The following is a 27923-nucleotide window of genomic DNA, read 5'->3' on the forward strand; positions in this document are numbered from 1 at the left end:
GCAGGACTCTCGCTGCGTTGAGTCAGTTCGCCGAAGCTCTGCCGACTGGAGGGATGTGACCCCGGAACAGGACGCCCTCCTACAACAACACACCATTCAAACTGAGCACAGAAGAAAGAAAAGCTGGACCAGGAGGGGTAAGCTCATATGTCTCGTTTCGTTGACGAGGCGCACATTGTCAGGGGTTTCTGAAACGATACATGCGCGTGATTCCCGGCGTTCACACTTCTGGCAGAGCAGCGGTACCTGGATGGTGTTTGCACCCATAGGAACTTCATTCAGGCTTTTGTCTCGGGCATGCTAGCGAGCTAGCTTGGCTGGTTAGCATTGGCTGCTTTGCCAGAGGTAGCGCGGGTTCCGTGGGGACTAAATTAAATGATTGTCAAGTTAAAATGAGCGCGACTTGTAGAGTCAGTGAGAGTACCGTTCATATGTTTTTTTTCCACGACGGATATTGGTAAAGATTCATGTCGAAAATGCGGTGGAGGCTGGCTGCTTGCTAGCTAAGAGCGCTGCTACAGTTTGAACAGTCTGCGTCCCGCAACATGATAACAAGATCCGCTCACAGTCATGTGTGTCCACCTCTCAGGAAACCAGTCTTTATTGTTTCAGGTTGGTGCGTTCAGGCGTTTTTGTTTGCTGTTATTTTTCAGTCAGAGTTTGACTTTGAAGGAAACTACCAAAAACTCACAAATCTCGGCTAACGTGAGTCTACGTTATGCAGACACCCGTTAACGTTACAGTTACTTGTACCAACGGCTGTAATGTTAACTTCACTCCTAACGTATCTTCAATAAGGACATCATGATAGAGGTTTAGCTGCATGTACATATGCTATACCCATTTGAACCATCACCTCCCAGTCAGTCAAGTCAATGCTCACTCTCTGAGAACATTTAAAATGCTGCTAAGCTGCTGTACAGTGTGGTCACTTTCTTTCAGTGTGGTTTTCATGCTCAAGTTTTCTTTTCACATAACTCCTTCATTACTCTTCTATTTTTGGACCATGCCACCCATGGATGCATTGTGCCACGCTGCCTTTTACAGTGTCTGCTTTCCCCCACATGTCAGATTGGTGACAACCCTTTGAGTGGTGAAGCTGGCACCCTGCCGGCAGCGGGGCATTGATGAGTGCTGCAGCCAGTGGGTATCAGGGCTTGGCCACAGGCTAGCGCTCTGAATCCTCCTGGCAACTAGCAGCGTTGGTCATAGACCACAGTATGTCAAGCCCGCCTTAGTTTGCACATTCCCCCAACTGGATGGATTGTGGAGAGAGATTAGGACCCCTGGCCTCGCTTCCCTCGCCTCCTCTCAGTCAGGGCAGGTGCTGTTCAGCGGCTGCTCGAGCCCCGAGGGATCCTCATCAGCTGCCTGCAAGCGGAGTTTGGGAGGGAGGGCTGGGTCATCTCACAACCTCCTGCTCTGTGTTTGGCACACACACTTGTCAGCCCGTCAGCATTAACTCAGCCCACGTTGTGGCCTGTTGTGGCCTGACACGATGATACCAGAGCTGCTTGGATCCATTCATGGCTGCACCCAGTCCAGATGACAGAGACTTCTGGATGACCACCAAGTCTTTTTTACCGTTCTTAAGATTAAAACTTGAAAGCACAGCCATCTTTTTTCTGTTCGCAGTTCTTTGTCTGTTGTGCGTGGTATCCTGCACATTTGAAATGCATTGTATTGTTCCAAGCACATAGGTCCCATAACTTTCAGAATTTCATTCCCTGCCTTGATGTTGGCGCGTTTGAAATCTTGCAGCCGCACCCCCAAGGGACCAGCTTAAGGCAGCAGCTTCTGTTTCAATTCCTTTGAGGGACCCTGAGGAGTGTGCTAAGATGTTCTGAGATCATAGACTAGATTTAATTATGTTACATAGCACGGTCTGTGAAAAACTGGGTGCATCAGATATGGTATCGTGGAACCATTTGCATGATGAGGTTGCCTGAATCTTGTTAAATGTTTTTACTAAAAATGTTCATACAAGTTCTTAATTTAACTGCAGTAGTATTACAAATATACAAGTTACTGTTTGTAGCCTGCTTGAAGCTAAATAATGGGAAAATACTTTTTTACGATCTAGGAAAAGTTTCCCAGTGACAAAGGGTATAAACGTGCCAAATGTCAACTCCTGCCTACTGTAACTCACTATCTGTAGGTCTGAGTATCACCTTAATGTGGCACAGAAGTAGTCGAAGGACAGTTAAGCACACCCAGAAACCCAGCTATGAACTAAACCCGTACAGTTGAGCAGGATTGTTTGAGTTCATGCCTCACGTGGTGACAACAAGACATGACCTACTTATCAATCATGTTTTCACAATCCAGTTCATCACCATTGTCCCCAAATACTGTAGCCATTGTTGTGGGCACTGTACATGTGAGGAGATGGCTTCACACAAAGGCAGCATGCAGACATCCAGTAGGTCCAAGCCAGAGCCTTTCTGGCCTGCAGTGTCTGCCCGTCTGGCCCACGCTGTTTCGGGACCCCAAGCTGCCCCAATGCAGAGGGAGTCAGTCTGCGGGATGCACGGCTGGTCAAAGGGTTTTCAATATGTTTCCTGCAGGTTCAGATGGGTAGAAGCTGTTTTGTTGGACGATTGTGCTGACATCACTTCGAAATAATTTGTCAGAAATGTAGTATATAGGATTTCTTTACATCAGTATAAATGTAGCATCTTTGAATTTTGGACTATTGGCTATGACAACACATGACATGAAGACTTTGGGAACCTTTGGGTCATTTTTCACTAATCGCAGCCATTTTATAAAGTAAATTATTGACCGTTTAACTCAAGTAAGTAAGTGACAGATTAATTGGAAGTCAGAATAATCAATAGTTGCAGCCCAGTCTTTTTTATACTTATATATATATTATGACAATTTTACTTAAAAAGTCCCAAGATAAAGTGAGGATTTTGCTAAACTGCAGCGTTGAGTGTGTGTCTGTCCTGATATCAATTTGACCACTAGTTGTTTTAAAAGGTTTCGTGACACTGTTAGCCATCATTAGGAGAGAGCATGTGTGCGCGAGTGTGTGTACCTGCAGAGGCACAGCTGCTCTGCATAACCAGGCCAGGTTGTTGGCAGCTCAGCTGGCAGTCACACCAGGCTTCTAGCCTACTTAAGTTTCTCACACATTTGCTTGGGATGTCAGAGCAGCTTATGATTGAATTTTAGTTATTTTGCCTTCTCGCTTTTTGCTGTCTACAGAGGCTATTAACCTCCCGGGGTCTTGTGGAGTTCAGGCTTTTAGCGGCATTCGTGTAAAACTAAACTTAGTTTGTTCAGCTCAGACTCCTGTTTCTTGTTTTTCTGCTTGCTGGAGGAATTAGATTTCTCAAACAGTCAGACATTGTGCACTATGCACACAGCTAATTCTGCAGCCAATAACAAGCTTTACAAATGGACCGGGCCATGTGTGACAGGGCTGGTGCACTTTGGCAGCCTCTGGCCTTCATGACCCTCAGCAAATGTGAGGGCCCTATCACATTGCATACTGTAATCTCTGGCAGCAGATCCTTGCTGACTGCACTGTGTGGCCCGGTCACAGTGTTGAAACGCTCTTGAGAAGTCTCCTCCATGTTTTTGTTTCTCAGAGACACTAATGGGCACTGATACACAAGTGTACATAAGAAATCTGGAATGCAGAGACCATGCAATGAATAGGGTTCTCTTAATTTTTTAAGTGGCATTACTGAATGTGTAATTTGCAGTCACGTGCAGTGGCTGCATGAAAGTTTGCAGTGCTTGTTGTACACACTGAGGTTAACACAGCAGATATTCTACATCACAATATGATTTGAGAGCTTGGCTCTTTTTAAACGGCACATTTCGACCCCAGAAGTTATCAAAGAGAAATCTTTCTCTTCATTAAATTTTAAACTTGTTTTAGTGGTAGAAATAACATTACAGCAACTTCTCCATGTTTGTTTAACATATCTGAAGCTTCATGCTGTCCTCTGATTTTGCATGTGTTTATCTTCTATCTAACTAACTTTAAAAAGCGGTTTCCAGAGGAGCAACCAATGCTTCAGCTTTTGTTTGCCAAAACTGAAAATATGGTTGCCATTTTTAGTCACCTTATATTTTGAGTAATTAAAATACCATGCTGATATGTGTCAGCTTATTAAAATGGGGCATAAAATAAGATTTAAAACCTTTTGTTGCAGTAACCGAACAAAATTATTTGTAGTTTGCGTTTTATCTGATTATATCATTTATTTGATCTTATCTATTTGTTCAGGTTTATCTAGTTATTTGTCAGTTGAATCAATTTGCACATGAGTTTTTGATGTTGACAGATTAGTTGAACATGTCACTCCACAGTTAAAAAACTGAATTTGCTTTGCTGTTGTCTCTAAAAAAAGATGCCTGTGTGCACACGAATAAATGCACCAATGCAAGTGCAGTGTTGTCACGTGAAGTATTATCTGGTTTCAGTTCTGATTGAACATAAATATTTAAGTAAAATCAATGCAACAGATACTAAAATAATATTTTTGTGGGGAGTGCACTCTTGTTTGCTGTCCCTATTTTTTATATGTTAAAAAGTGGTCCCCGGCCCGAGTTCACCTTTGGAGCAACCCAGGTTTGATTCTGACCTACAGCCCTTTGCTGCATGTCATCCCTCCTGTCACTCCCATCTTTTCTGTCTATCTTTAAGATGTACTATCAATAAAAAGAAAGAGAAAATTACCACAAAAAACTCCTTAGTAAAAGCCCAGAATTAGCTGCTAATTTCTAAAAATGGTTGCCAGTTGCACAAGGCTGAACTACTATAAAGCAGTAAAATACAGTAATACAGTAAAAATACACCTCAGCATCACAGCTATATATTTCCTATGTGTCATACCAGTACCATGTGTACAGAGTGGAGATTTAAAGCTGGTCCTCATGTTGTTGTGTTTCTTTTAGATTTCACAGTTCAGTATCAGTGATGCTGTGGTTAGCTGGGCTGCCTAGAGGGGCTCGATGTCTCAGCTCGAACCAACATCACAACACTGACAAGAGCCCAACGCGGGCAGGGACGGGGGTGAGGAGGGGGTGGGGGATTAGGCCTAGATCAGCATTAAAGAAAGCCTTTGATTACGTCTGGAATATTAGCCGCATGCGTCTGAGGCTGGCTGAGCATCTCCCGAGGGATTAGTGTTGAGCCAGCCCACCTCAAGAACCTAACATCAGGCACACACAAAGGAGTCTGACAGGATCCTCATTGTGGTCCTTGAAACGACTTAAGACATGTAACACAGGAGAGTGTGTACATCAGAATAATGCTAGAGTGACCCAAGTAGGCAGTTTTTTTCCCCAGAACACTATTTATAGGTTTTTAGGAGAGTTGTGTCACTTGTAATCTTCCTTTTTGTCACTGCATCCTGATTAAATCAATCATTGTATAAGAATTATTTTTCTTTTTTTTTAAGCAGCCTTTTTGAAAATGGATGTGTCAGATAGTTCAGGTATCATACAAAGAGCGGGTTACCTCTAAACTGTCCAGCAGTGGTCTAGAATGGACTCGGTTGTTACGAAGCGGCAAACATGTAATTCACACATTGATCTCTTTAAATAGAAGAGTTTGCTTAATCAGAATACAGCTTGAAGAAATGTTAAGGCATTTTGCACAAAAACAGTGTCAGTATTTTAATTTCTTGGTCAGTCTGCTATTTGTGTTATAGAAAATTGGATGTTTTGGAGGGCTAGATTTACCAGGTAATGTTGCCAAAAATGGCAGTTTGAGTAGTGCTAAAGGATTAGTTGATTAATTGATTAGGGGAGATAGAAAATGAATAATGTACTAGTCGTTTAAGTCATTTTGTTGTGCAAAAAAATCCCAAATATTTGCCGTTTCAGCTTCTGGGATATGAGGATTTACTTGTTTTCATCATTTTAAATTCAATATTTGTGGGTCTTAGACCACTTATCAGACATAACAAGCAATTTTTAGACGACACCTTGTGCTTTGGCAACATGCAAGTTGTGTTGTCAAAGATATCAATAATGTATCAATACATAGGCCTATTGATTCTATATATTTGAAACGGTTTCAGTACTCCCTCTCTGTTATTGTTGGCAGTGGGGGAAAAATTGATACAGCACAACATTGTGATGTTTTTGTGTGGCAATATCATATTGTCACACGGTGCATATCGATAAGTATCGATTTTTTTCTTGTAAAAATTATTAATATGACATACAAATAAGCCTACTAGAATAACACAATCATTTGCTTTTTCAGTCCACTACATACATTTTGCTGCAAAAAAATGGCTGAAGTGTGATGAAGAGACTGAAAACTTAATCTAATTAGATAAAACAGATGTTGACAAAGTTCTCCTTTGGGGACATAATTTACACTTAAAAAAGGGTAATACTTCACAATATATCACAATCTTTTTTATGGCAATACTCAGCATATCGCAAAATATTTAAAATTGCAATAATATTGTATGGTGACTTAAGTATTGTGATGATATCATATCATGGATCCGCTGGTGATTCCCACCCCCACGTATTAGTAATGTTTACTGCAGCTGTCTGCTGTTCTCTGCTACTAACCAAAAAAAGAAAAGTTGTCATTGTTATGTTATATCCTTGTTATATTTATCTTTTAATAAAAAAAACTTGAATGCCCTCAATGTCAGTTTTGCCATGTGGTATTGAAAATGGTATTGACTTGACTATTTTTCAAGGTGTTGTGTCAATTTTAGAAATTCCAGTCTTGTGACAACAGTATCTGCAAGGGACATTTTTTCAATGTTTTATGAAAATATTAAAGTTTTGGACAAGGAAAGAAAATTAAACCTCACCTTAGGCCCTGGGGACTTTATATAATTTCATTTTTCACTATTTTTTGTACCTCATCAAAAGGAAGTGAGTCATAAAAATCATGAATCCAGAAGGAAAATATTAAGTTGCAGCATTCATAGTCAAATATTTTAAAATACAGGCAGACTCTGATAACACAGCTGCTTATGAGGACATACAGTTTGTGATATTTGGCTTAAAAATCATGTTAAACTGGACTTTATCTTGACCCGGTGTGTTTAAAATGTTGTAATCCAGCAGCGATACGTAGGAAGCCACTATTTAGAGGTTAAGTCCATGGCAGCCAGGCATTGTATGCCAGGCAGCCGAGTACCATCTGGCGCATTGTTGGAATTATAAACATGGTTGGAAAGCTAGTTTGTTCAGCAGGATTGCACGGATGAAACTACCCATTACATAATCATATGCACAATGTTAATCACTGTTGTAAACATGATGTCGTCCAGTTCACTGAGTACCAGAACTGTAATGATTCCAGCTATGTAGCGACTCTGCTGCCCAAAATAGTCAATTACAAATTTGTCTTTCTGCCCCTTCCAGCCTGAAGTGACTTACAAACATGTCATGATAACAGAGAGACATCACCGATTACCCTTATTTACAATTCCGCGTTGTTTCTACCTCCTACAGATTCTCCCTATGGGATTTCACATGCTGTGTTTGTTCTTCTTATAGCAGATACGCTGTGAAAGTGGGATAAGACAAAATGTTTTTTTCAGGCTGGTAAAAATACAAATTGCAGTCCTCAAAACAGTCAGCAGCCTGGGCAGAGATGGTACTAAATATGGCCAGTTTTCAAACTTCAAACGTGCACATCAGAGGATCAGAAATGCCTCAGTCATGAAAGCAGCAGGCCTATTTATACAGATGATGAATGTGGAATATATCGGCCTTTTGTGCAGCAGCAGACACGAAAATGGTTAAGTTGTCAAGTCTCAAAATATGCCTGAATATTAATGGATGTTTGTTGTATCACCCTCGTCTTTTATACAAATCTCAAGACAAGACGACACCTTTTGGCAGTCGGAGTAACACCGTCCTCTCCAGTCACTCTCTACTCTTTATTCACCCACACGCAGTGACCGTTTTATTCCCAGCGAGCTTCTGATGCACACCTGCTGGTGCTGCTGAGTTTATATCACGCTTCATTCTGTATGTCATCTCACTGGTGGGTCTCTCTGCCTGGAGTCTTAGCTCTTCCATTTGTCTGGCGTGAGGAGCTTGGAGACTTGATCAAACGTGTCGCTGCTGCTGATACGAAGACACCCCCTTCACCCTCGCCACCAACAGCCTCCCTGAAGCCGATGTACCGAGCAACTGAGCTCTCCATCTTTTCATGCCTGTCTTGCTTTGAGACTTCTGTGGCTCTCCAATTAGACTGCGCCTGACGCCCAGGTGGAAGTGAATAACTAATGCATTCATCTTCCCCTCGCTCAGTGTCCTGTGACCACTCTGTATAGCTGAAAACCAGAAGACAAAGTCAAGTGATATTTTGCGTGCAGTAAACAGCCACCAAAGGTTGGTATAATTATAAGGACTATAGCCAGGAGCATGGTCTCCAGCTGCTCTGATCTGGATGAATCCACACGCTCACAGTTGCACCCAAGCGCCAGCCAATGGCCAACGGTGCCCCATTCATCCTTCTCCCCCCTCCGGGCTCTGGGAAGTGGGGATGGCGAGCCAGCTCCTCAATTAAATATAACCCCACATCAAACAGCCTGTCAACATGCATTAGTGGCCCTTTGTATAGATAAGAGGCCAAAATAAATTGCCAGAACTATCATAGTCACTGCGGCTCCCGTAGGCTTTTTATGAAAGATTCTTAGGGGAGAACAAATCCTGACTTGCATACTGATATTCTCTCCATTAAATCTTATTTTTCAGACCAGATTTATCCTTTAAAAGATTTATTTTTTTCTCTTTTCTGTGAATAATTCCATCTTTAAGGTTTTTCAATTAGCAAATTTAGGCTGCATTTCAAGCCGCGCTGTATGCCTCATCTTGTTGGTGCGTTATAACGGAGATCTAATGCGACAACAGCCGACCTTGATGTGTATGTGTGCTATCACAGCGGAACCTATCCCTTTTCTGTCATCCGCATTAGCTTTGGCAGCTCCTTTTATCGCCTTCTTTTCCCTCCCCCTTTTCTCCCCCTTTGCCTATATTTTGCATCTCTGCAGACTGACAGAGAAAATAGGTCATTAGTTAGACGGAGAATAGGAGATGGAAGGAGCAGGCAGGGGCGAGATCTGTGTGAAAACTGCCATGCAATATTAATGACAGCCATTCACGCTGTGAAGTGCCAAACCTGCACTGTGACTGCGCTGAGACAAGGCCTCTGACTTCTAATATCGCCACTGTTTGGATTTTATGTGTGTGAAGTGCTTATCACACAGACTGCAGTCTGTATTATTTACCGTAATAGTGAGACATCTAGTTGCAGCCTGGTGTGGTAGGTTAGAAAAACACTGAGAATTGAAACACAGTCAGTCTTATATGTTGTTATAATGGGAATATAATAGTGGGTGTTAGCTCAATGCGGCCGACTATATAACATCCTTAACGTCAAAATACTGCCAAGCATTACATGCCTGATACAATAGCTACCAGTGTTTTGTTTAAAAAGCTTTTGTATGAGTTGTATTCAGTATTGAACTCATGAAATGCTGTAGTTAAACAGAAGAATGCAAACACTAAAGAGTAAAATCATTATGTAGCTATTATAGCTTTTCAAGCCTGCAGTGGTGAGTGTTCACAATCAAAAACTGACTGTCACTTTATGGCCTGTCAGATAGCGTGGCTGAAACAACACAGTGTTTCAGTATTTTTAACTTCTAATAACACTGTGAGTGTTTGCGTAGCTGTGGTTTTTCACAGGTCTTGTGTAACGTGGATTTGTTTGTGTGTCCAGAGCTACAGGAGCAGGGGGGATGAACCGCGAGGAGGCCCCGGGGAAGTCTCCTGAAGACATGTACATCCAACAGAAAGTGCGGGTCCTGCTCATGCTAAAGAAAATGGGATCAAATGTAAGTGCAGTGTCCTGACTAACACAAGCTATGGTCATGTGACATTTTAGATTTGGGTACTCACATTTTACAGATTAAGAAGTGAAAGTTCTAGCGCTGCCTGTTGTCCAGCTCATGCACACTGTGGTATCTTTAGGGTGCCATCACACCTTTAGTTCCGTTCATTTGGTCCAGACCAAGGGAAAGAAGTGCTGCATTGTTGCATTTTATTTTAGTTCCTGCTCACACTGACTTTTTGCAAACAAATTAAGAGGGTGAACATGAAGTTATACAGACTGAACGCTAACTCTATGAATGGACAGTTTTGGCAATTGTCATCCATGCATCATCAGCACTCACAAAGGAAAATCAAATTCTGGATCTTACAGAAATTAATGCAGCACTTAAATGCTTCTAATGTGTATATTTATGTTCTTTGGTTTCACATAGAAATAACCTATTATTAGTATTATTACACTGCAGGTTGATCACATGTACGTCAGGCCTAATTACTGTGTTATTGCTGACACACTTTTTAATGGACTTTAATAAACCAACAAAGTAGCCCACATAAAGTTGGATACAAGCACAGCAGTTTTAACAGCTTACAACCTCTTGATCAGGTAAAGTACCCACACTGACATGCATACAAGTTAGCAAGGTTACCAAATGCATAAACAGGTTATATACATATAAATATTAATTATATGATCCCTGACATATTTCACAAACAGCAGAAGGATTTATTGGTAATTTAGTATTTGAAATCATTCTAAAATCTCATGTCTGCTATCATAAAATCCTGTGGTTGTTTTGTTGTTATCGCACCACAAACAAACTGCACCTGAGTCCGCTTGATAGCAGACGGAGACCCACCCTTTCAGGTAGTCTCAGTTCAGTTGGTTGTTCTGCACCAGAGTCGACTGACAATTTTCACACCAGCCCAAAAAAAATAAACTATCTGACAAAACACTCCAAGGTTTGGTTAAAACTAGGGATGCACCAATTGTGAAATTCTGGCCTGATACCATTTTTAACCTTTAAAATAACATTTTGTCAGATAGCTGATACCAGTGTTTTTATATTGTTTATTTTGTTTTTGTTGTTATTTATTTCCATTTGTGTGCCAGGCAAAAAAAAAAAAAGAAATGTAAATTTATGAAACAACCTTAAGTATAACCTTTCACAAGAAAAACATTTTTTTTTAACTGCTTCAAAAGCCTTTTTACCATATATATAATATATCATAATTCCCTCTCTGATATCTATTTTATATTGCTGTGAAAACATCAACACATTTCTCATTTAAACAACTATTTATTCAAGTTTCTTGCCCAAAACTGAATTTTACAAGATTACATTTGAACACATCATGATGATATTATAATTTGTCTTTGTCTAATACTAATTTTTACTGAATAGAGCTTAAACACATCAAAATGTAACTCAATGCAACCTCTGTGAGCTGTTAGTAGTGGCCACAGGCGACTTAAAGCCAACATTAACATAACAAGCTCTCCTCCTGCTGATATTAACATGGACTCGTTGTTCACAATGAATGTAGCATTATCAGGGAGAGAATTGGGTGTGTCCCCTGATGCAATGATAGTGAGTTTACTGCGTCCTTTTGTCCCAAAGGCGCTCCAGAGAAGATCTGTGTTTATTGTCCCTTGGAGCACTGGACACTGGCTGCTAACCTACAAGCCATCTTGTCACAACTCTGAGATCACAGAGCCCATTTAGCAAACAGTCATTAAACATTCGTTTTTTTTTATACCTGCTCATTTATTTAAGTTTGGTGCCATTAGTCTCGAGCCCTGCTTTTTAGTCTGCGCAAAATTAATGTGACACAACAGAAAAACATCATCCACTGTCATCAGTGAATGTCATCTTATTTGCAGATATGCTGATGGTAGTCAACAAGCTGAATATCAACTGATACTGATGTTCAGCTGATAAATCAGTGCATCCCTAGTTAACACAGACCAAATAGCACAGATGTGAAAACACCCACGATCTCATACTGACATCTGCCCCTGGGAAGCCTTGACAACTTGGCCATCAAGACCAGACAGCATCATTACCATGTTGAACCAGAAGCAGCAGAAGCTTTAGAGGCATGCTCTGAAAAGAAATGCACAAAGTATGGTTGTTAGAGCATACCAATTATTTTTACTGTTTATTAAAGACCACCATCCAAGATGTTCATGCTTTAATGTGGAGTAATGTCTATTCGGGTGGAGCGGTGGGTACAGAGGGCAGGCTGTGTGTCCCTGAATTTGTATGTTTGCATCAGGCAAAGCAGATAGCAGCTCCAGTGATGTTTTCTTTCAGCTCAGGTAGTGACAAGAAATCAGGCAGTGAATTCTAAATACCTTTTGACAGTGTGGAGGGATTGAGCAGAGATGAGCTAACTTGCAGCCTCTGGAGAACAAAAAAACCTGACTATTCTAAAGCTCGTAATTCTAAACGATTATGAGCTTACAGGAGCAAGCACATTATGCACACTTGTTCTTCAAACCGTTCTTTGTAAGAGATTTGCAGATTTAAAGGTGGAAAATGAGTGTGTATATGCCACATCTTTATTTTTAGACCTCTGTGGAAGAAGAAGAAAGCAAAAAGTCAGAAAGACATCACATCTTCCACTCATCACTCCGATGGTCCTTTTGAACAGCAGCAGTATTCAGTCCACAATCTTGTTCCAGCTCGCACAGTTTCATTTTGGGATTTGGGCAATGCACAGAAATAATTTTTAATAGCTGTGGCTGATAAAATCAGTTTATGATGGTTGTCATTTCAGACAGCAAAATCTACAGTTGCAGGCTACAGTGACAACTTTGTAATGGGACATCATTGCCTGACCTGCTCCATCATCTGATTGTATGTGTAACTTTGATGCTGTAAATACTCAGTCTGTGTGCACATGAGCTCCAGAGTGCACAAGTGTTATCTGATCAATTATAGGAAATTAATTAAAAACATCTGATACTGTAATCACATGGCTGAAAGCTGGTGAAATCACTCGGTCACTTTTGTCTGTGTAGGTCATATGTAAAACCATTCCTAACACATTTCCATAGGTCTGTTGCTGTGATTTAGATTTTTCTACAATGAGATGTCTGTTTCCAGGCAACAAACAAGTTGAGACACTTGTTACCAAGAGACAACATTATAAGATGCTCCACTTTCAGTGACTGAAAGACTGAATTTGTGAACGTTAGCACTGCAGTAAAATCACATTTTCTCTGGTCTTTAAAACGACTCTTTCACTTTCTAATGGGCTGAATTGTCAAATATTCCTGTGATACTAAGAGAGAACACAAAGGGAGAGCAGGAGATCATAGAAAAACTTTAAGTTTTGCAGATCCAAAAATGTCACATGCCTACCTATGGGTGAATTGTTATGATTGAACTTTGATTTAAAGGTCCAGTGTGTGTAGGATTTAGAGTCCTCTAACAGACACGGGATATAACATTCATAACTATTTTTATTTGTTCATATATCACCTGAAAATAAGAATTGTGTTTTGGTTACCTTAGATTGGGCTGTTTAAATCTACATACAGAGTGGGTCCTCTTGCATGGAGTCCACCATTTTCCATAGTAGCCCAAAACGAACAATCCAAACACCGGCTCTAGGTGGGGCCATTTGCATTTTCAAATTGGACCGCTGTAGTTCTCCTACACGTTTTGAACACGGGAGAAGTTTCTGTTCTACGACCTCACTGCTAGATGTCACTTAATCCTACACACTGGACCTGTAACTAATCAGAGAAAAACATGCGTTCTCCTTGTCCTCATTTATTAATTTGAAATGTAAAACTCTGTTTACTCCTCTACAGCTTACGCCCAGTGAAGAGGCTTTTCTCCGAAATTACGCAGGTGTGGTCCACAGTCAGATGAGCCAGCTACCACAGCACAACATAGACCAGGGTAAGGCTGTGACTCGAGCACACCCACACACGCATTTTAAGTGCAGTCATCCAGCCGGTGTTAGAATAGTTTGAATTTTTAATGTCCGTTTAATCAAATTTTTGTTTGAGTGTTAAGTGTGATTCATCACCTTTTTCTGTGCACGACTATAGTTGAATTTTATATAGTTCTAATTTTGATATTTAGGTGTTTGAAGGATAGAAGGCGTTTACGAAACACATTTACATGAGCTTAAAAACACCACCCTCACATGTCACAGAAGGGCTTCTTTGCCCAGACAGAAAACAAGGGAAAATCCCTCCACACACACACTCGTCGCTCCTCTTGAGTCCTTAACCCCAGCAGGCCTAACGGGTTCCCTGACTGAGCACTGAGGCTGACTCAGTGGCCCACCAGCACTGTGAGATTACTCAGTCAGCAAACACTGTGGCTGACTGGAACCCAGTGACTCACCCTCAGCGTGAATGCATCGCTGCTTTCACCGCCTCTTCTCCCACAAGGCCTATTCAGAGATCAGATATTGATGTGTTTATAAGATAAAGCAAATCACTGCTCGTAATGGTTGTTAGGAGACTTGTAAAGAGGTTTACCCTGTAATTTGACTTTGCATATTATGGTCATGCTTTTTCAGGGCACCAGAGGGCAATGTTGAGCTGTCTATGTCACCTCCACAGTTTTTAACACGTTTCAAAACCACAAGAGGGCGCTAGATGATTTAAAACTGTGAGTGTATGTGTAGCGAGGCACTGCAGTTACCTGAGGAAGCAGCAGCAAATTGTTTCAGACGTTTTTTTTATTTTTATATTTTCTGTAAGTAGACTTATCAGCTGCTTTCCAGGCTCAGCCTAAACATGTCTGTCAGATAGGAGCCCCGCTGTCTTCCTGTGGTAAACCTGCCGAGTCCCAGGCCTCGCTTTGTCCTTTATGATATTGGTCCCTCCGGGGAGCGTTAAGTCAGGAAAATTGCCTGCGACACTCTACCTACAGTGAAGAGTTATGTCTCCTTGTCGGTGTCCTTTCTCTGCAAGGAAACAATCAGCGTTGTTTGAATGGATAAATATGTGATTCTCTGTGTCGGGGAAGGATTAGGTTTATGATTATACAGGGTGTTAAGGAAGGCAAGTAAAAGGCGCAGTGACTTTGTCTTTTTGGTGTTTCTTATTATCTTTGCTTCAACCTGCAGGGCATTAAAACTGCATCGTCACATTTTTTTGTTAAATTCAGCCTCTTTCTGCAATAAGGGATGCATCATCCGAATTTTAATGTGGCTTATTGCATCATGGGCAGTGTAGATTGCATTATTACAGGGTGTTTCTTCATCAAGCAGCAGAACATTAAGCATTGCATCAGATAGGAATGATGGTATCATGTCTTAAAAAGTGCTACACCAAAAACTGATGTTCAGTCATTAATTTATGAAGGATGTTTTCGGTTGGTTTAAACAAGCACAGACTAACTGTCTTCAGTCTCTGACTTCATGCCCTTTCGTAGATACAGGACTCCATGTCCGTGCTGTCAATACTGCAAAGAAGAGCCTCATTAATTATGGAGGAATCTGACTGGTGAAAGGTGCTCCGAGTATGCATTATACATCACAAAAACAGACACGTTTAGTGTCATTTGGCAGCCTGCCACCTCCCCCTGTGTGCCAATAAATAATTTGTGGTGTACATCTTCTCCAAAGTACTGTGATTAGGCGTCGTGGAGATAGCTGAGAGTTAATCACTTTTAAATATTCAGCGCTGAAGGACAGCAGTTTGTAGGTATCAGCACATTTGGGATCCTCTGAGGTGGAGTGAAGAGGGAAGTCCACTATTTGATCTCATTTAGGCTTGGTAATAAGGGGAATGGATGAAAGGAAGCGTTTTATTGCCTAGCAACTTGCACAGTCATTGTGCCACTTAAATGTAATTTTACAGAAGCACAGACTTCAAACACACATAACAAGTGTGAAATATTACAAAGTAAGACTTCATTTGATCGCTCTTCAGAATATAGGTAATTGTGTGTGTTTATGTTCAAACATTTTTGTCCAAAGACATTCACAGTTTATTGGATTTCAGTGTGTTTATTGTACTGGAGTGCAGGGGTAAATGAGGATATGCTCTCTGTGGTTCAGTCTGTTCTCACTTCATTATAATGACCTTTTCCATATGCAGCGGTAGTATTGTGTGTCCCAGCTGACCATCGCAGCAGCCAGACAGACACTTTCTGTGACCAGCCAGCAGATTTCCAGGCAAAGGTTGTTTGTCTGGTCTTGTATCATTGATGTATCTACTCGCAGCAGTTCCACCTTCAGTCCTTCAGTCACCTTCGCTTCAGTCCATTTTATTTTTTCAATTGTGAGAAAGACAATTTCAAAGAATAACATCTACCATTTTGTTCTGAGTTAAAATGTTGTTTTTTTGAAAAGTGTCTGTCTAGTTTGATCTGTGGATATTAACTCCACATTGCTTTTTGATACCATTTGATGAAGCTGCTTTCAAAAGCCAACCTCCTCTCTTTCACAGGCTTATGATGGAAATAGCAAAATATTGGTTTGGTGATAAAAAGCACACCGTTTTGTATCATTGCTGCTCAGCTTGATGTTTTGAAGAGTAATAATTTTGAGTGGATGACTCACCCCTTTCAGCTCCTCATATAATACTTTTCACCCCCCTCCTTTCAAAGGGACAGTTCACCCCAAAATCAAAAATACATATTTTCTCTCTTACCTGTAGTGCTATTAATCTAGTCTAGATAGTTTTGGTGTGAGTTGCCAAGTGTTAGAGATATTGGCCGTAGAGATGCCTGCCTTCTCTCTAATATAATAGAACGAGATTTCACCTAGCTTGTGGTGCTTAAAGTCAAGGTTCCTGTGGTCACGAAAAACCTGGAAAAGTTTTCCATTCCAAGTTTTGAAAAAGTCAAGGAATGTTGTTGTGTGTAAGGACTTTGGTGCGGTAATCTTCGGTGGATAACCTTCCAATGGACGTAACATAAAGTCAAATTTATTTTCCATAGCTGGCAAGGTAATGTAGCTCTAATGTTTCTTCATTTTCTTTCCATGTTCCGTCTCTCACTTCATGTATGCCAGCTAGCTGAATAGTTAGTAAATGTTTAAAAAACACCAGACAACATTCGCTAGAAAAAGAAATATCATGGGTCCTTGAAAAGTCACAGAAAAATTTTGAAATTTTGTCAGTGAAAATGTGTGGGAACCCTGTAAAGCACCAAAAAAAAATACATTTGAAAAACTCCACAGCAATGTGTCTTTCCAGAAATCATGACGTGGTTAACGAGATAATCCACAGACCTTGTTGTGAGCAGTTTCATGTAGGAACTATTTTCTTTCTGCCGTACTACACCTGCCAACCATATTACAGTGTAGAAGGAAGCATGCATCTACTCATGAACTCATGCAAATATTAATGGCGTCCTCCTCGGCTGAGCTGTAACATTAGCTAGCTCAGTGGTGCTAGGTGAGCTAGCAGTATGCACACTTCCCACTGCACAGTGATTTGGTTGGTGGGTGTAGTTTGATAGAAAGAAAATAGTTTCTACATGAAACTGCTCACAACAAGGTCTGTGGATTATCTTGAGTAACTGGGTCATGATTTCTAGAAAGAGACATTGGTGTTGAATGTTTTTTTGTTTTGTTGTTGTTTTTTCTTTGAGCACACAAGCCAAATGCCATCTAGTTCCATTAAAGAGAGGGCATCTCTACGGCCGATATCTTTAACACATAGTAACTCTCACCAAAACAATCTAGACTGACAAATAACACAACAGATGAGAGGAAAAATGTGGATTTTTGGGGTGAATTGTCCCTTAAATGGTTTATTGAATCTTTTATCGCTCCATATACAACAGGAGTTGTTTGAGTGTTGTCAAATTAGAGAAACATTTAGGCTGTTAGTAGCAGTGGAGCCACCATTAGAGCTCAAATGGCTCCAACCAAAAAGATTTTTCAGCCACAATTTCCAGCGGTGTGAAACAGAAGATTGTTTTAACATGCTGATGCAAGATGTTCCGATAACAGCGTCCTCAAGGGGTCTCGGTGACAGTGTCATGTGTCAGATATGGCCTCATCGATCGAGTGGCAGCATGCTTAGAGGGCGATGGGGGCACAATGGCGTTGTGGAGACACACAGGTATTGATCAGTCTAAGTAAAGGCCGGGCTGTATTCAGGAAATGTTAAATAGAGGTGTAGGTGTGAAAGCACATAAAAAGCTTATGTGGCAAATGAACAACATCATCGCTGCTGTCAGCTTCAGCATATTCTGATAAGAAAACAAATCTGTAGGTGTTGCAGTCTGATCTATCCAGAGATGTTGTCATCCTTCATCACGTGTGATGGCACTGATTGGAAGTGTTCCTCAAACCCTGTATCGCTCCCTCCGACTCTGCTCAGCTGTCAAATGTTATTCTGGGTCCTCCCTGTAAGAAACAAGAGAAAACGAGCTCGGGGGTTGCCGCTCATATTTCTTTTAAGTCTATGGGTCACAGAATTTGCATTTCAGATAGTTTTTAATTGGCTGATTACCATACATGCAAATATAGAATTTTGTTTTGCAATTTTAATCAGGCCAAAGAGGAATTCTCTGCCAAAGGCACTGACGCTCTTTTCTCATTCAGCTTTCTCCCTGAAATACCTTGATGTAGCTGAATTTTAGCGCCACAGAGGAGCGGAGGATGATGGGCGAGCAGGAGCTTGTATGCTGTGTTTAAATGGCGTTATTGTGATTGGAAATGAAGTGTGAACGTGTGTGTAAATTGGTCCTTTTTGGGTAATACTGAATAATAACTATGTTTCCCCACGGCACAGCAGTTACAGAATAGTAATTGTATTACTGAAGTTTAGTCTTTACAATCGGACCGTTGTTTCCCCCTTAAACTGGCTCGTTATCTCTCTTCAGCGCTTTTTGTGACTGACATCATGTCACTTTAAACAATACAGTTTGTCAGAGCCACACATAAAGCCAGCAGTCTCAGGACTTGTTATCTTGTCTGGCTTGACAAGGAAAGTTTACTCCTCCCCAGAAGGACGTCTCTCAGCCTCAACAAAAGAGGATAGACGAGGATGGGGTTGCCATAGCAACCTCAGTTGTCCCGGGAAAGCTTAGGTTCCCCGTGGGCTTTGGTGTTGCTGCTGCAACGTGCTGCATCAGTAGATTGGAGCAGGTGTCATTAGGGGGCCTGGAGGCAAGCTGGAGTGCTAATTACACAGCCAGAGTGTGATATTCCAATATCTCTCCGTCGGTCTCATCCCTTCTTACAGAAACATAGCTTCTTGTTTCAAACGTTGCTGCAGCCGTGTGCACAATAGGCGATCTTGTTTCTCTAACGCAATCCTTAAACCAACCTTTTCAAGTGAAAGCCGTGTTACACAGAGCGAGGACCCGCCTTTGTTTGGCGACTCAGGCCAGGGCAGAGTGGTATCGATTTTTACTTTATCCTGTTTGTCACTGCAGCATAAATCAGAGGCAGAGGCTCGGATTTATGAAGTGCCAGGTCTACCTGACTCACTGAAACACAAAGGCTTGATTTTGTTCTTAAATACACTCTCATCTCTATCCCAAATGTGTTAGTAGGTATGGCTGTATAGACAACATGTGAAAGGATAGTTTTATAACAACTGTTTCCAATGACATTTCTTTCTGATAACCTCTGCTTGCTTTGAAACAAAAAACCAAAGTCAAATCATATTGATTTTAACTTCTGGACCTGCTCCCTAAAAATCTGCTTCCAAAGATAATTACTTTCTGGATGTGGCCTATAAAATGTGGATTCCATTAAATCCATCTTTTAAAGAGCCATTTAGAAAAGAAAAATGACTCAGAAAATTGTTTGCTGCTGCTTCAAACTAATTTCAAAGCTCGTTAAATCTGTGAAATATCACAGTGTAAAGTGGAGAACAAACTGTTCCCCAAATCTGGCATTCACTGGAATCTTAAATCAATCATTTGCTTGTGTTTTGTACTTAATTAGATTTTTGTAAGGGTCACATTTTCTGTTAAAAAGCTACATCACACAGAATTAAATTGATGATATGACCAACTTTTTTTGGACACATCTCCAAATTGTAATATTATGATAAACATTTGGCTGAAGCTCATTATAATTCACAGATTTTCTTGATTTTTTTTTTTTTTTTAACATTATTTCAGTCCAGAAGTCAATGGAGGTCTGAGCTTACATGTCCCTCTGAAACAGAAAAGTAATGGAAAAATAAAATAAAGTTTGTGCTGTCAAAATTAAGTTAAAAGGAAAGAGATAATTGAAGACACTTTACAGCTGAATGATTTGCTCGCAGTGTGCAGTTATGTGACTGAAATAGCAGATCACTCTTTTAAATGTCTAAAAGGAGACCCACTGTGCTTGTTGATGTCAACATGTTGAGCTGGACCACACACACACACACACACACACACACACACACACACACACTCCCCGCTTGTGTGTCATGCTTCTTAACCCGGCCCTGCTGTTGCTTTCAGTGGGGGGATCTCGTGCCTTTATCCTCTCGGCTGACCTCGCACAGATCGTGACCTCGAATGATGCCGCCGTTCTGACTAATAACTCAGTGTTTCATCACCAGAGTCATCATATGGCTGTTCTGCTGCTTATTCAGAGAGGAGGGACACGAGGGACCCAGCACAGTGCCTTTAACTTCAAACAAACTCCCTTTGGGTTACGTTCACAGCTTTCCTACCCACAGAGGTTTCAGTGTGTTTTTAGTTAATTTCAGGCTACCTTTTCTCAACCACATATTGATTCACAGTCTCTCAGAAAGACTTTGTTGGCTTGTGAAAACGTGGATGTTCCCGCTCTGGCTGCTATTCGTGGGAAGAAGCGAGGGCTGCAACTTATTTTTTCACTAATCTATTCTCAGTTACCCAATTTTTTTAGCCACTTAGCCTATAGAGTTAACGTTTTTGCACTAGAAACACAGTTTTGTGATGGTACATATCTGAATTTGAGACATGGTTTTATGACTATTTACTACTTGAAAACAAAAACATTTGTTGACTTAATATCAAAATATTTCTACTTAAACCTCTGTTCTTTTCCTGGAAAGACTATTTATTTGGGGCTTTTCTTCCTCTCAAAGTATTTATGGAGGATAAATTGGATGACATGCACGTTGTTGCTGTTATTTATGTAATCCACTGTCCGGAGCCGCTCTGTTCACCCCCACCAGACTGGGTGGGGATCAGTGCACAGCGGAGGGAGGGGCCGGAGAATGGCCGGACACAGAGCCGCATCCCGACAAACTAAAAGCTGTCTGCCATCCACTGTTGCAGTCTGATTTTTATCTGTCGCTAGGCAACAGCTTTAAGGGACCTGACGTCTCCATTGTGTTGGCTAGAGCTTGTTTGTGCGTGTGTGTGTGTGTGTGTGTGTGTGTGTGTGTGTGTGTGTGTGTGTGTTTGTGGCAGGGCGAGGTCCACACATGACTCTCAGGAAAAGTAAAACAGATATAGCCCAGCAGCCCTCCATTTGACTCTGTGGATGTATTTTGAGAGCATTTCTGCTGGTCACTTGGCTCAAGTTGCACAGCGTCTGACATGTCCTTCGTCTGAACCGCCCGTCACACACGGTGAACTCCCTCACACAACCACAATATGATTCAGACTGCCATTTATTGTGATAAATGGGTGCTGTTGCGAGTTCCTGTGCCGAAACATCATCTTCAGCAGCAGTCGTGTTTCTCAGGTCGAGCTTCTGAGTGTGCGGTGTTACATAATTGCCTCTTGTTCAAGCATCATTATCCTCCATGCTGTCTCCAAGCAGATGAGATCTATGTCATTAACTGGAGTCGAACAGCATGTCTGTGCCAATATTTTTGTAACACTCTTGTGTCTAGATCATCTCATGGTGCGGCATCTTCTTCGCCGTAACCTCATTTGGTAGGCCGATGAGCTTTCAAGAGGAGTTCACATTAAAAGGCGCCCTCCCCCAGAAGTCTTGATCTCAGCGAGCTCCTGACGACCTGAATGCAACTCAGAAACATGCTAATTTCTCTACCCCGTAGAGATAGCCAAATGAAACACCAAATTCTGTTTGGAGGGTCTGTACTGTCTGATGAGAAGGGTCCGCCCTTTGTGCCAAATACATGTGGAAGCTCACAGCCCCTCCCTGGCCTACTTTCATATCTCCACAATAATTAAATCTAACAAGCACTTGAGGGCTGTGGTGAAGAGTTTTTTTTAATTTTTTGTTCAGCAGACATGCACGAGGTGCTGCATGAAACCATCTAAACCATCTGCAGAGGTGTGGAGCTTGGTGTTAATGATATTTATGTGATCGGAGCTTGTCAAATGTTTTTATTTCTCATGCTTACTTTAGGCTACAACACATTAGTTGTCATTTGCCCCTCTCGTCTTTTAGAGATGTGTTTTGTTTTTAATTAAGGGTTTGGGGAGACTAGAGATGTTGCTGTGTGTACTTTGTGGTCTCGCAATCAATTTACTTCCATTACCAAGAAGCAAATGCATTTCACCAGGCTGTCGAGCATGACAGTGCAAGAGAGAGTTTAATACTTTCCCACTTCATCTGGCAGCAGCATTTTTATCTCTCTCTCTCTCTCTCTCTCTCTCTCTCTCTCTCTCTCTCTCTCTCTCTCTCTCTCTCTGTCGTTTCAGAGGGTCTGCAGACTGATTTGCTCAAATTAAAACTCAAAAAAAGAGGCCTACATGAAAGAACAGTTGGATATATGAGGCGCTGAAAGAGCAGTGTGTATTTTATTAAATCTTACTCAGATAGAATTAAAAAATGTATATTCATTTATCAGAGAAAAACTGCCTCAGCAGGTGTGGGCAGGCTCAAATGACTTGATGAATCGCAGTTGGCAACAGACTAATGAGTGATTCCTTGTTAAACAAAAGCTAGCTGACAAAGTCTTATTGTGTGGCTGGCAGGGTCCATTAGTTGACTCAGCCTGTACAAGGCTGTAATTATCGCTCGGTCCTCATTAACTTGGTAAAGGGGCACAAAAGGAGGAGAAAGAAATCAGACCTTGTGTGCCGTAGATCGTTTCAGTCTCTTTTCTTTGGGCCCATTGATTCTTCTTCCACAGTCTAGTGAGGTTAATATCATCACTTGGAATCTAGTATTGTTTACTCACAGACAATCTTGTGCCTCGCAGTCTGAGCTACAGCAGCAGAGGAGATTGAGTGCCATTGAAGCCTCAGATCTAAGTGTTATCATGCCAGAGCAGGATGCTGTTGTCAGCGGGCCACTCTGTGTGTTACAGTATCTCCCGTCAGGGTGCTGTGATGGCAGGCGGTGGCGTTCCACAACAGGTGAACACGGCAATAGATGGAATTACCTTCTTGCACCAAAAGGATTTTCACGCCGGCGTATTCCCTCTCGGCTTTATAGTCACAACTGATAGGATTTACAGGATACTGACAGGATCCAATGACCTGTAGTAAACTTGGCTCGCGTCACACTTAAAATCAGAGTGATCCAATCACGAGTGAATAGTTCAGAATATGTTGAAGACTTAGTGGGCTCCAGTGATTCAAACAGCATTCAGACGTAAAAGCTGTGTAGTATGAATGGAAATGGATCTTTGATTCCTCTGAACAGCCGTGTGTGTGTGTGTGTGTGTGTGTGTGTGTGTGTGCGTGTGCGCACGTAGCACGACAAATAACCCAAACATTTTTGGATACAGCTGATTGGCCTGTTTGTAAATAACCTGGTCCAGAAGTGAAGCAATCCCTGCTCTCACACCGTACATGATAGAGATTGTGTTGCAGTTGTCTCACATGCCACAGAGAATAAATGTGAGCAGAAAAGAAATATCTAATGAACATTTTAGTAGCTGATGCCAGACTCTTATGGATATATCTGAATGCAGATTCTTTGGTGTGTTTCTGTTAATGTGAGTGTTTGGTTTACTTGGTACTCGTAGACTGAAACAGTCATCGCAGGTCACACCTAGTATCAATGCCAGGCAGAGAGATAAGGCATTTTCAGTTAGTCATAAAAGTCAATATCATTTTTCTTATTAAAGTCACCTTTGCATTTGATTTATAAATCATGTCGTGATTTGTCCTCTTTGACACATTAAAATTAAAAGTCTTCAGTCAGTAAGAACTCACACATTTGGTATGTCTGGATGTTTGGTTTATATTGTAAATCAGATTTTGCCTCTATAATAAATCAACAGTAACACTTTATAATAATAACTTTATTTATATATCACCTTAAAAAAGGGTTTACAAAGTGCGTTGACAGGAAACGCAAAAGCAAGAAACTCAGTAAACAATATAATAACCATAAGTCAAACAAAATGAAGATGACATTAATTACAATTAATACAAACATAAAGACAAAAAAGCCGATAAAATGACAACAATAGAAAACGACATCACATAAAAGCAAGTCTATAAAATGGGGTTGAGAAGTGATTTAAACAAAGTCACTGAGTCTCCTCAGGCATGTCGTTCCAAAGCCGAGAATCCCTGATGGCAAAAGCACAGTCACCTTTAGATTTAAGCTTCAACTCATGAGGGCCTAACCTGAGCATCTGAGGCTGTGAGGTGGCTCATATGGGGTCAACCTTTCTGCTATAGCTTATAGCAGATCCTGACGTGCTTTAAAAGTGATCAGTAGAATTTTAAAATCAATTTTAGATTGAGCAAGGGGTCAGTGGAGAGAAGCCAGGGTGGAGGTGGTCTGATGGTGTCTGTTAAAACCAATATGATCAGAACTAATTCTCCTGTAAAGCCTTCATTCACAACATCTACAACAGTTACAGGAAATTAGATCCTCCTCAGGCCCAATCCCATTTCTTATTTTTTATTTATTTATTTATTTTTATTTTTTTTGAATGCCACCTTCCTCCTCAGAGTTACAAGGGACATTGGTCGAAATCTTCCCCTTTGAAATAGGTGTGCAACATATGTCCTAATGCAGGACGTCATGCACAAATCAGCAGTATGGTTATTAACGCAGCAGATTCATTTGTGGATTCCTTTTGTTGATTGTGCAGCCATCTTGCTGATGCCTTCTCATAGCATTCAGTTTGAAGTGTGCCTCTGAAAAACCTCCATTTGGAGGGCCATGCAGCACTTACACTTCTCCCTACCCCTCTATCCCCAAAACAGGGGATGCGGGCTAAGTGGAAGGACCAAGGGGTGTATCGGGATTGAGTGTGAAATGATGTTGCATTGTTTTCTGTTTCCTGGTTTTCTGTCTTCTGTGTCTCTGTGTTCTGGACCTCCCTGACATTCTGCTGTCGGTTCTCAGGTGCAGAGGACGTGGTGATGGCGTTCTCACGGTCAGAGACGGAGGATCGGCGACAGTGACCCTGGGCCCCCCTCATCCGCCCCACTGCATCCCTCCCCGCCCCCATCCCGCCCCGCACGTGATCCACAACAACCCAAACTCCACAAACACGACACTGATGAGCTCAGGAGAGGAGGGGGCGCCCGAGAGGGTCCGAAGAGGAGGGGAAGGGACACCAGGAGGTGGCTGCCTCGCCCCCCCCCCCCCCACCCCAGCCTCTTCCATCCCCGACTCCTCCTCATACAAGCTGGCACACCATTACCTGAGATGCACTCATGTGCTTCACTGTGGGTTGAAGCCTCAGCAACAAGGCAGTCAGTGAAAACACTCACAGATTGTGTGGATTAATATCAAATGTAGTTTCTTTTTTTTTTTTCTTTTTTTTGTGGGTGGGTTGGTTTTGTTTTGTATTATTTTGTCTGTATTGAGGCGTTAGGCAGTGTTACGTGTTATATCTGCTGTGGTCACCGGAGGAAGTGACCAGTCAGCAGCTGATTGAAGCAAAGAGAAATATAGTTTTGGTCAAGCAGCGAGTGTGAAGATCGATTGTGTTAGGGGAGAGATTTTTTTAATTATTTCTGCTTACCCTAACGGGGCTGAAATTGTTTTTGATTTAGCTGTTGTGTTATAAAGGCTTTTGTATTCTGTCACACACGGGGGCCTCACTTATAGATGCTTCGTGTGTATAAAAAGAGGCGTGAAAGATGGGTACGCCATCTCCCATGCAGGGATGTTTCTGGGGAGCGTCAACACATCTACTGGACATGAAGATGAAGTAGTTGAATAAAATCTAATGTAATAATAACTCTTCTCAGACAATTGATCACACATTATATCAAATTCTGGCCTGTTTACCACCTTCTTGCAGCAGGAAGTCAGTTGTTCGACCCAGATTCAATCAAGCCTAGTGAGCTCTGGTAGCTTTTTTTCTTTACCAATATACAGCTATATGTTTTTTTGTTATCAAGTTTGAGTTTTTTATTTTAAAATCATTTGACTTTCTGATCACGCGGCACTCACTGCTGCTGATTTTCTCTTATCGGTCAAACCGGAAATACACCCACAAAACGGTTACACTCATGTCTCTGTTTGGATTTGCAGTCTGACCTTTTGTTCACGTACAAATACGAGAATGACGCACTGATTGATGTGTGTATTAACACACCAGGCCAGTTGTTAATCATTCACGTTGAATTCTGGGAGTTAACAGGACAGGATGACGAGGTGAATAGCCTCATCAACTCAAGGCGTTAAGGTGAAGGTATTTCCGAACACGCGGTTTTCCTCTGCGCACAGTTTTATAAATGAGGCCCCTCTCGTTCTTCTGCTGCTTTATTTTGAACCATAGGCTGTTGAGAGTGCAACACTGCTTTCCTCTCGGGGAAACGCGTAAGACTTAAAGACACTAGCAGACGTAATCACATGAAACACAGGTGTACACATTCTCCCCCCAAACACACACTGGTTTTGGGTTATTGTGTCATGTAAAACCTTTTTTTATTGTACAGATAGTCGGGGAAAATACAATAATGAATTGACTGTGCCAATTGTTTATTTTGTTGTTGTTTTTATCTGTAAGATAAAATTAACATAATGATTTAAGAAAAATTGATAAGAGACGAGCTGTAGTTGTAATTTATTGTTTACTGAATTGACTTCCTCGAACGCATCGTTAAAGATGGAGAACCAGTAGATAGTTTAATGCCATCAGCAGTTTGCTCTTCGTTCACACTAAAAAAATCACACAAACTCTAATTTTTAACTACCTGTAGCGAAACACGTGAAGCCAAACATCAGAGCTGTGTGCTATTTCTGACTGTACTGTATCTCTTGCACTATTATCAATGGGATATTTGCAAAAAATACATTTTGATATTTAGCACAGAGATTCTATGTTTGGTTCAATGGATAAAATAAAACTTTGTAACCATGTTTTTATTCTTTCACAGATTTCAAAAAATACCTTCTCTGTGTTAATTGACTCAACTGGAATAGCTCAAATGGATATTTGTTAACAACCGACATGTTTTTCTAGTGACATGCTCAATATTTAATGTGTTTTACGTACAGTTTGTTAACTTGTATAACTTAAAGATAATTGTAACGTAATGTTTTGAAGCCAAGCATGTCTGCCTCGTGGTTTATAATGTTCATTCACGTGGAGCCGAGGATCTTTGACGCCTCGGCACATTGACCATTGTTTGTACATTCTTGACGTTTGTGGAAGCTACTCGCTCTTTTAAAATGTTTCAGAAAAAAAATCATGTTTTATATGGGTAAAGTGTTATCCATGATTTGTTGTTGGCAATAACTTCTGTTTGAATGTCCTCAGCAATCATTGCGATGTAATCAGCCAACAGATCTATCACGCTGTCCGCCTATGACAAAGACGTTTGTCTTTTTATGTTTACTTTTGTTTTAAAACATTCTTTATTTGTCTATGCATTGTTTTTCTCTCTCTCTCTCTCTAAAAGGCGTCTTACTGTACATTTTACCTATCAAGGTTGTTCTACAGCCTTCGATCAAGTTGTGGGTGAATGTCTGTGTGCTTGAGTCTGTGTGTTTAAGCGTGTGTGTGTGTGTGTGTGTGTGTGTGTGTGTGTGAGACCATCGTTGAACTTGCTATTGGTTTTGATTTTCAGCATGCTGTTGAGTTTGACTAGGATCGATGTATCTTTTTACTGTGATGACCTGTCGTTGCCTAATTGTCTTTTTTTTTTTTTTTTAGGTTTTTTTTTGTGTTGCTTTTGTATTTTGTTTTCCGCTCAGTTGACATTGATTAGTTGGTTTTGTTTTGTATGGCTGCTGACCATGTCTTGACTTAATGCTTCCAAATCCTATACCAACTGAACCATTAAAGATATTTTAAACAGTGAGAA

The 27923-nt window shown here is 41.1% G+C and overlaps 1 protein-coding gene across 1 annotated transcript; it reads left to right on the plus strand.

Annotated features, from left to right (window-relative positions):
* On the plus strand, positions 1-27923 carry ctnnbip1 (catenin, beta interacting protein 1). Its single transcript, XM_033630203.2, has 4 exons — positions 1-137; positions 9737-9851; positions 13673-13763; positions 25006-27923. Exons 2-4 carry the CDS (start codon positions 9756-9758, stop codon positions 25062-25064), a joined length of 246 nt encoding a protein of 81 aa, XP_033486094.1. The 5' UTR covers positions 1-137; positions 9737-9755; the 3' UTR covers positions 25065-27923.

The sequence above is a fragment of the Epinephelus lanceolatus genome, chromosome 8 (genome assembly GCF_041903045.1).
Source record: "Epinephelus lanceolatus isolate andai-2023 chromosome 8, ASM4190304v1, whole genome shotgun sequence".
NCBI lineage: Eukaryota > Metazoa > Chordata > Actinopteri > Perciformes > Serranidae > Epinephelus > Epinephelus lanceolatus.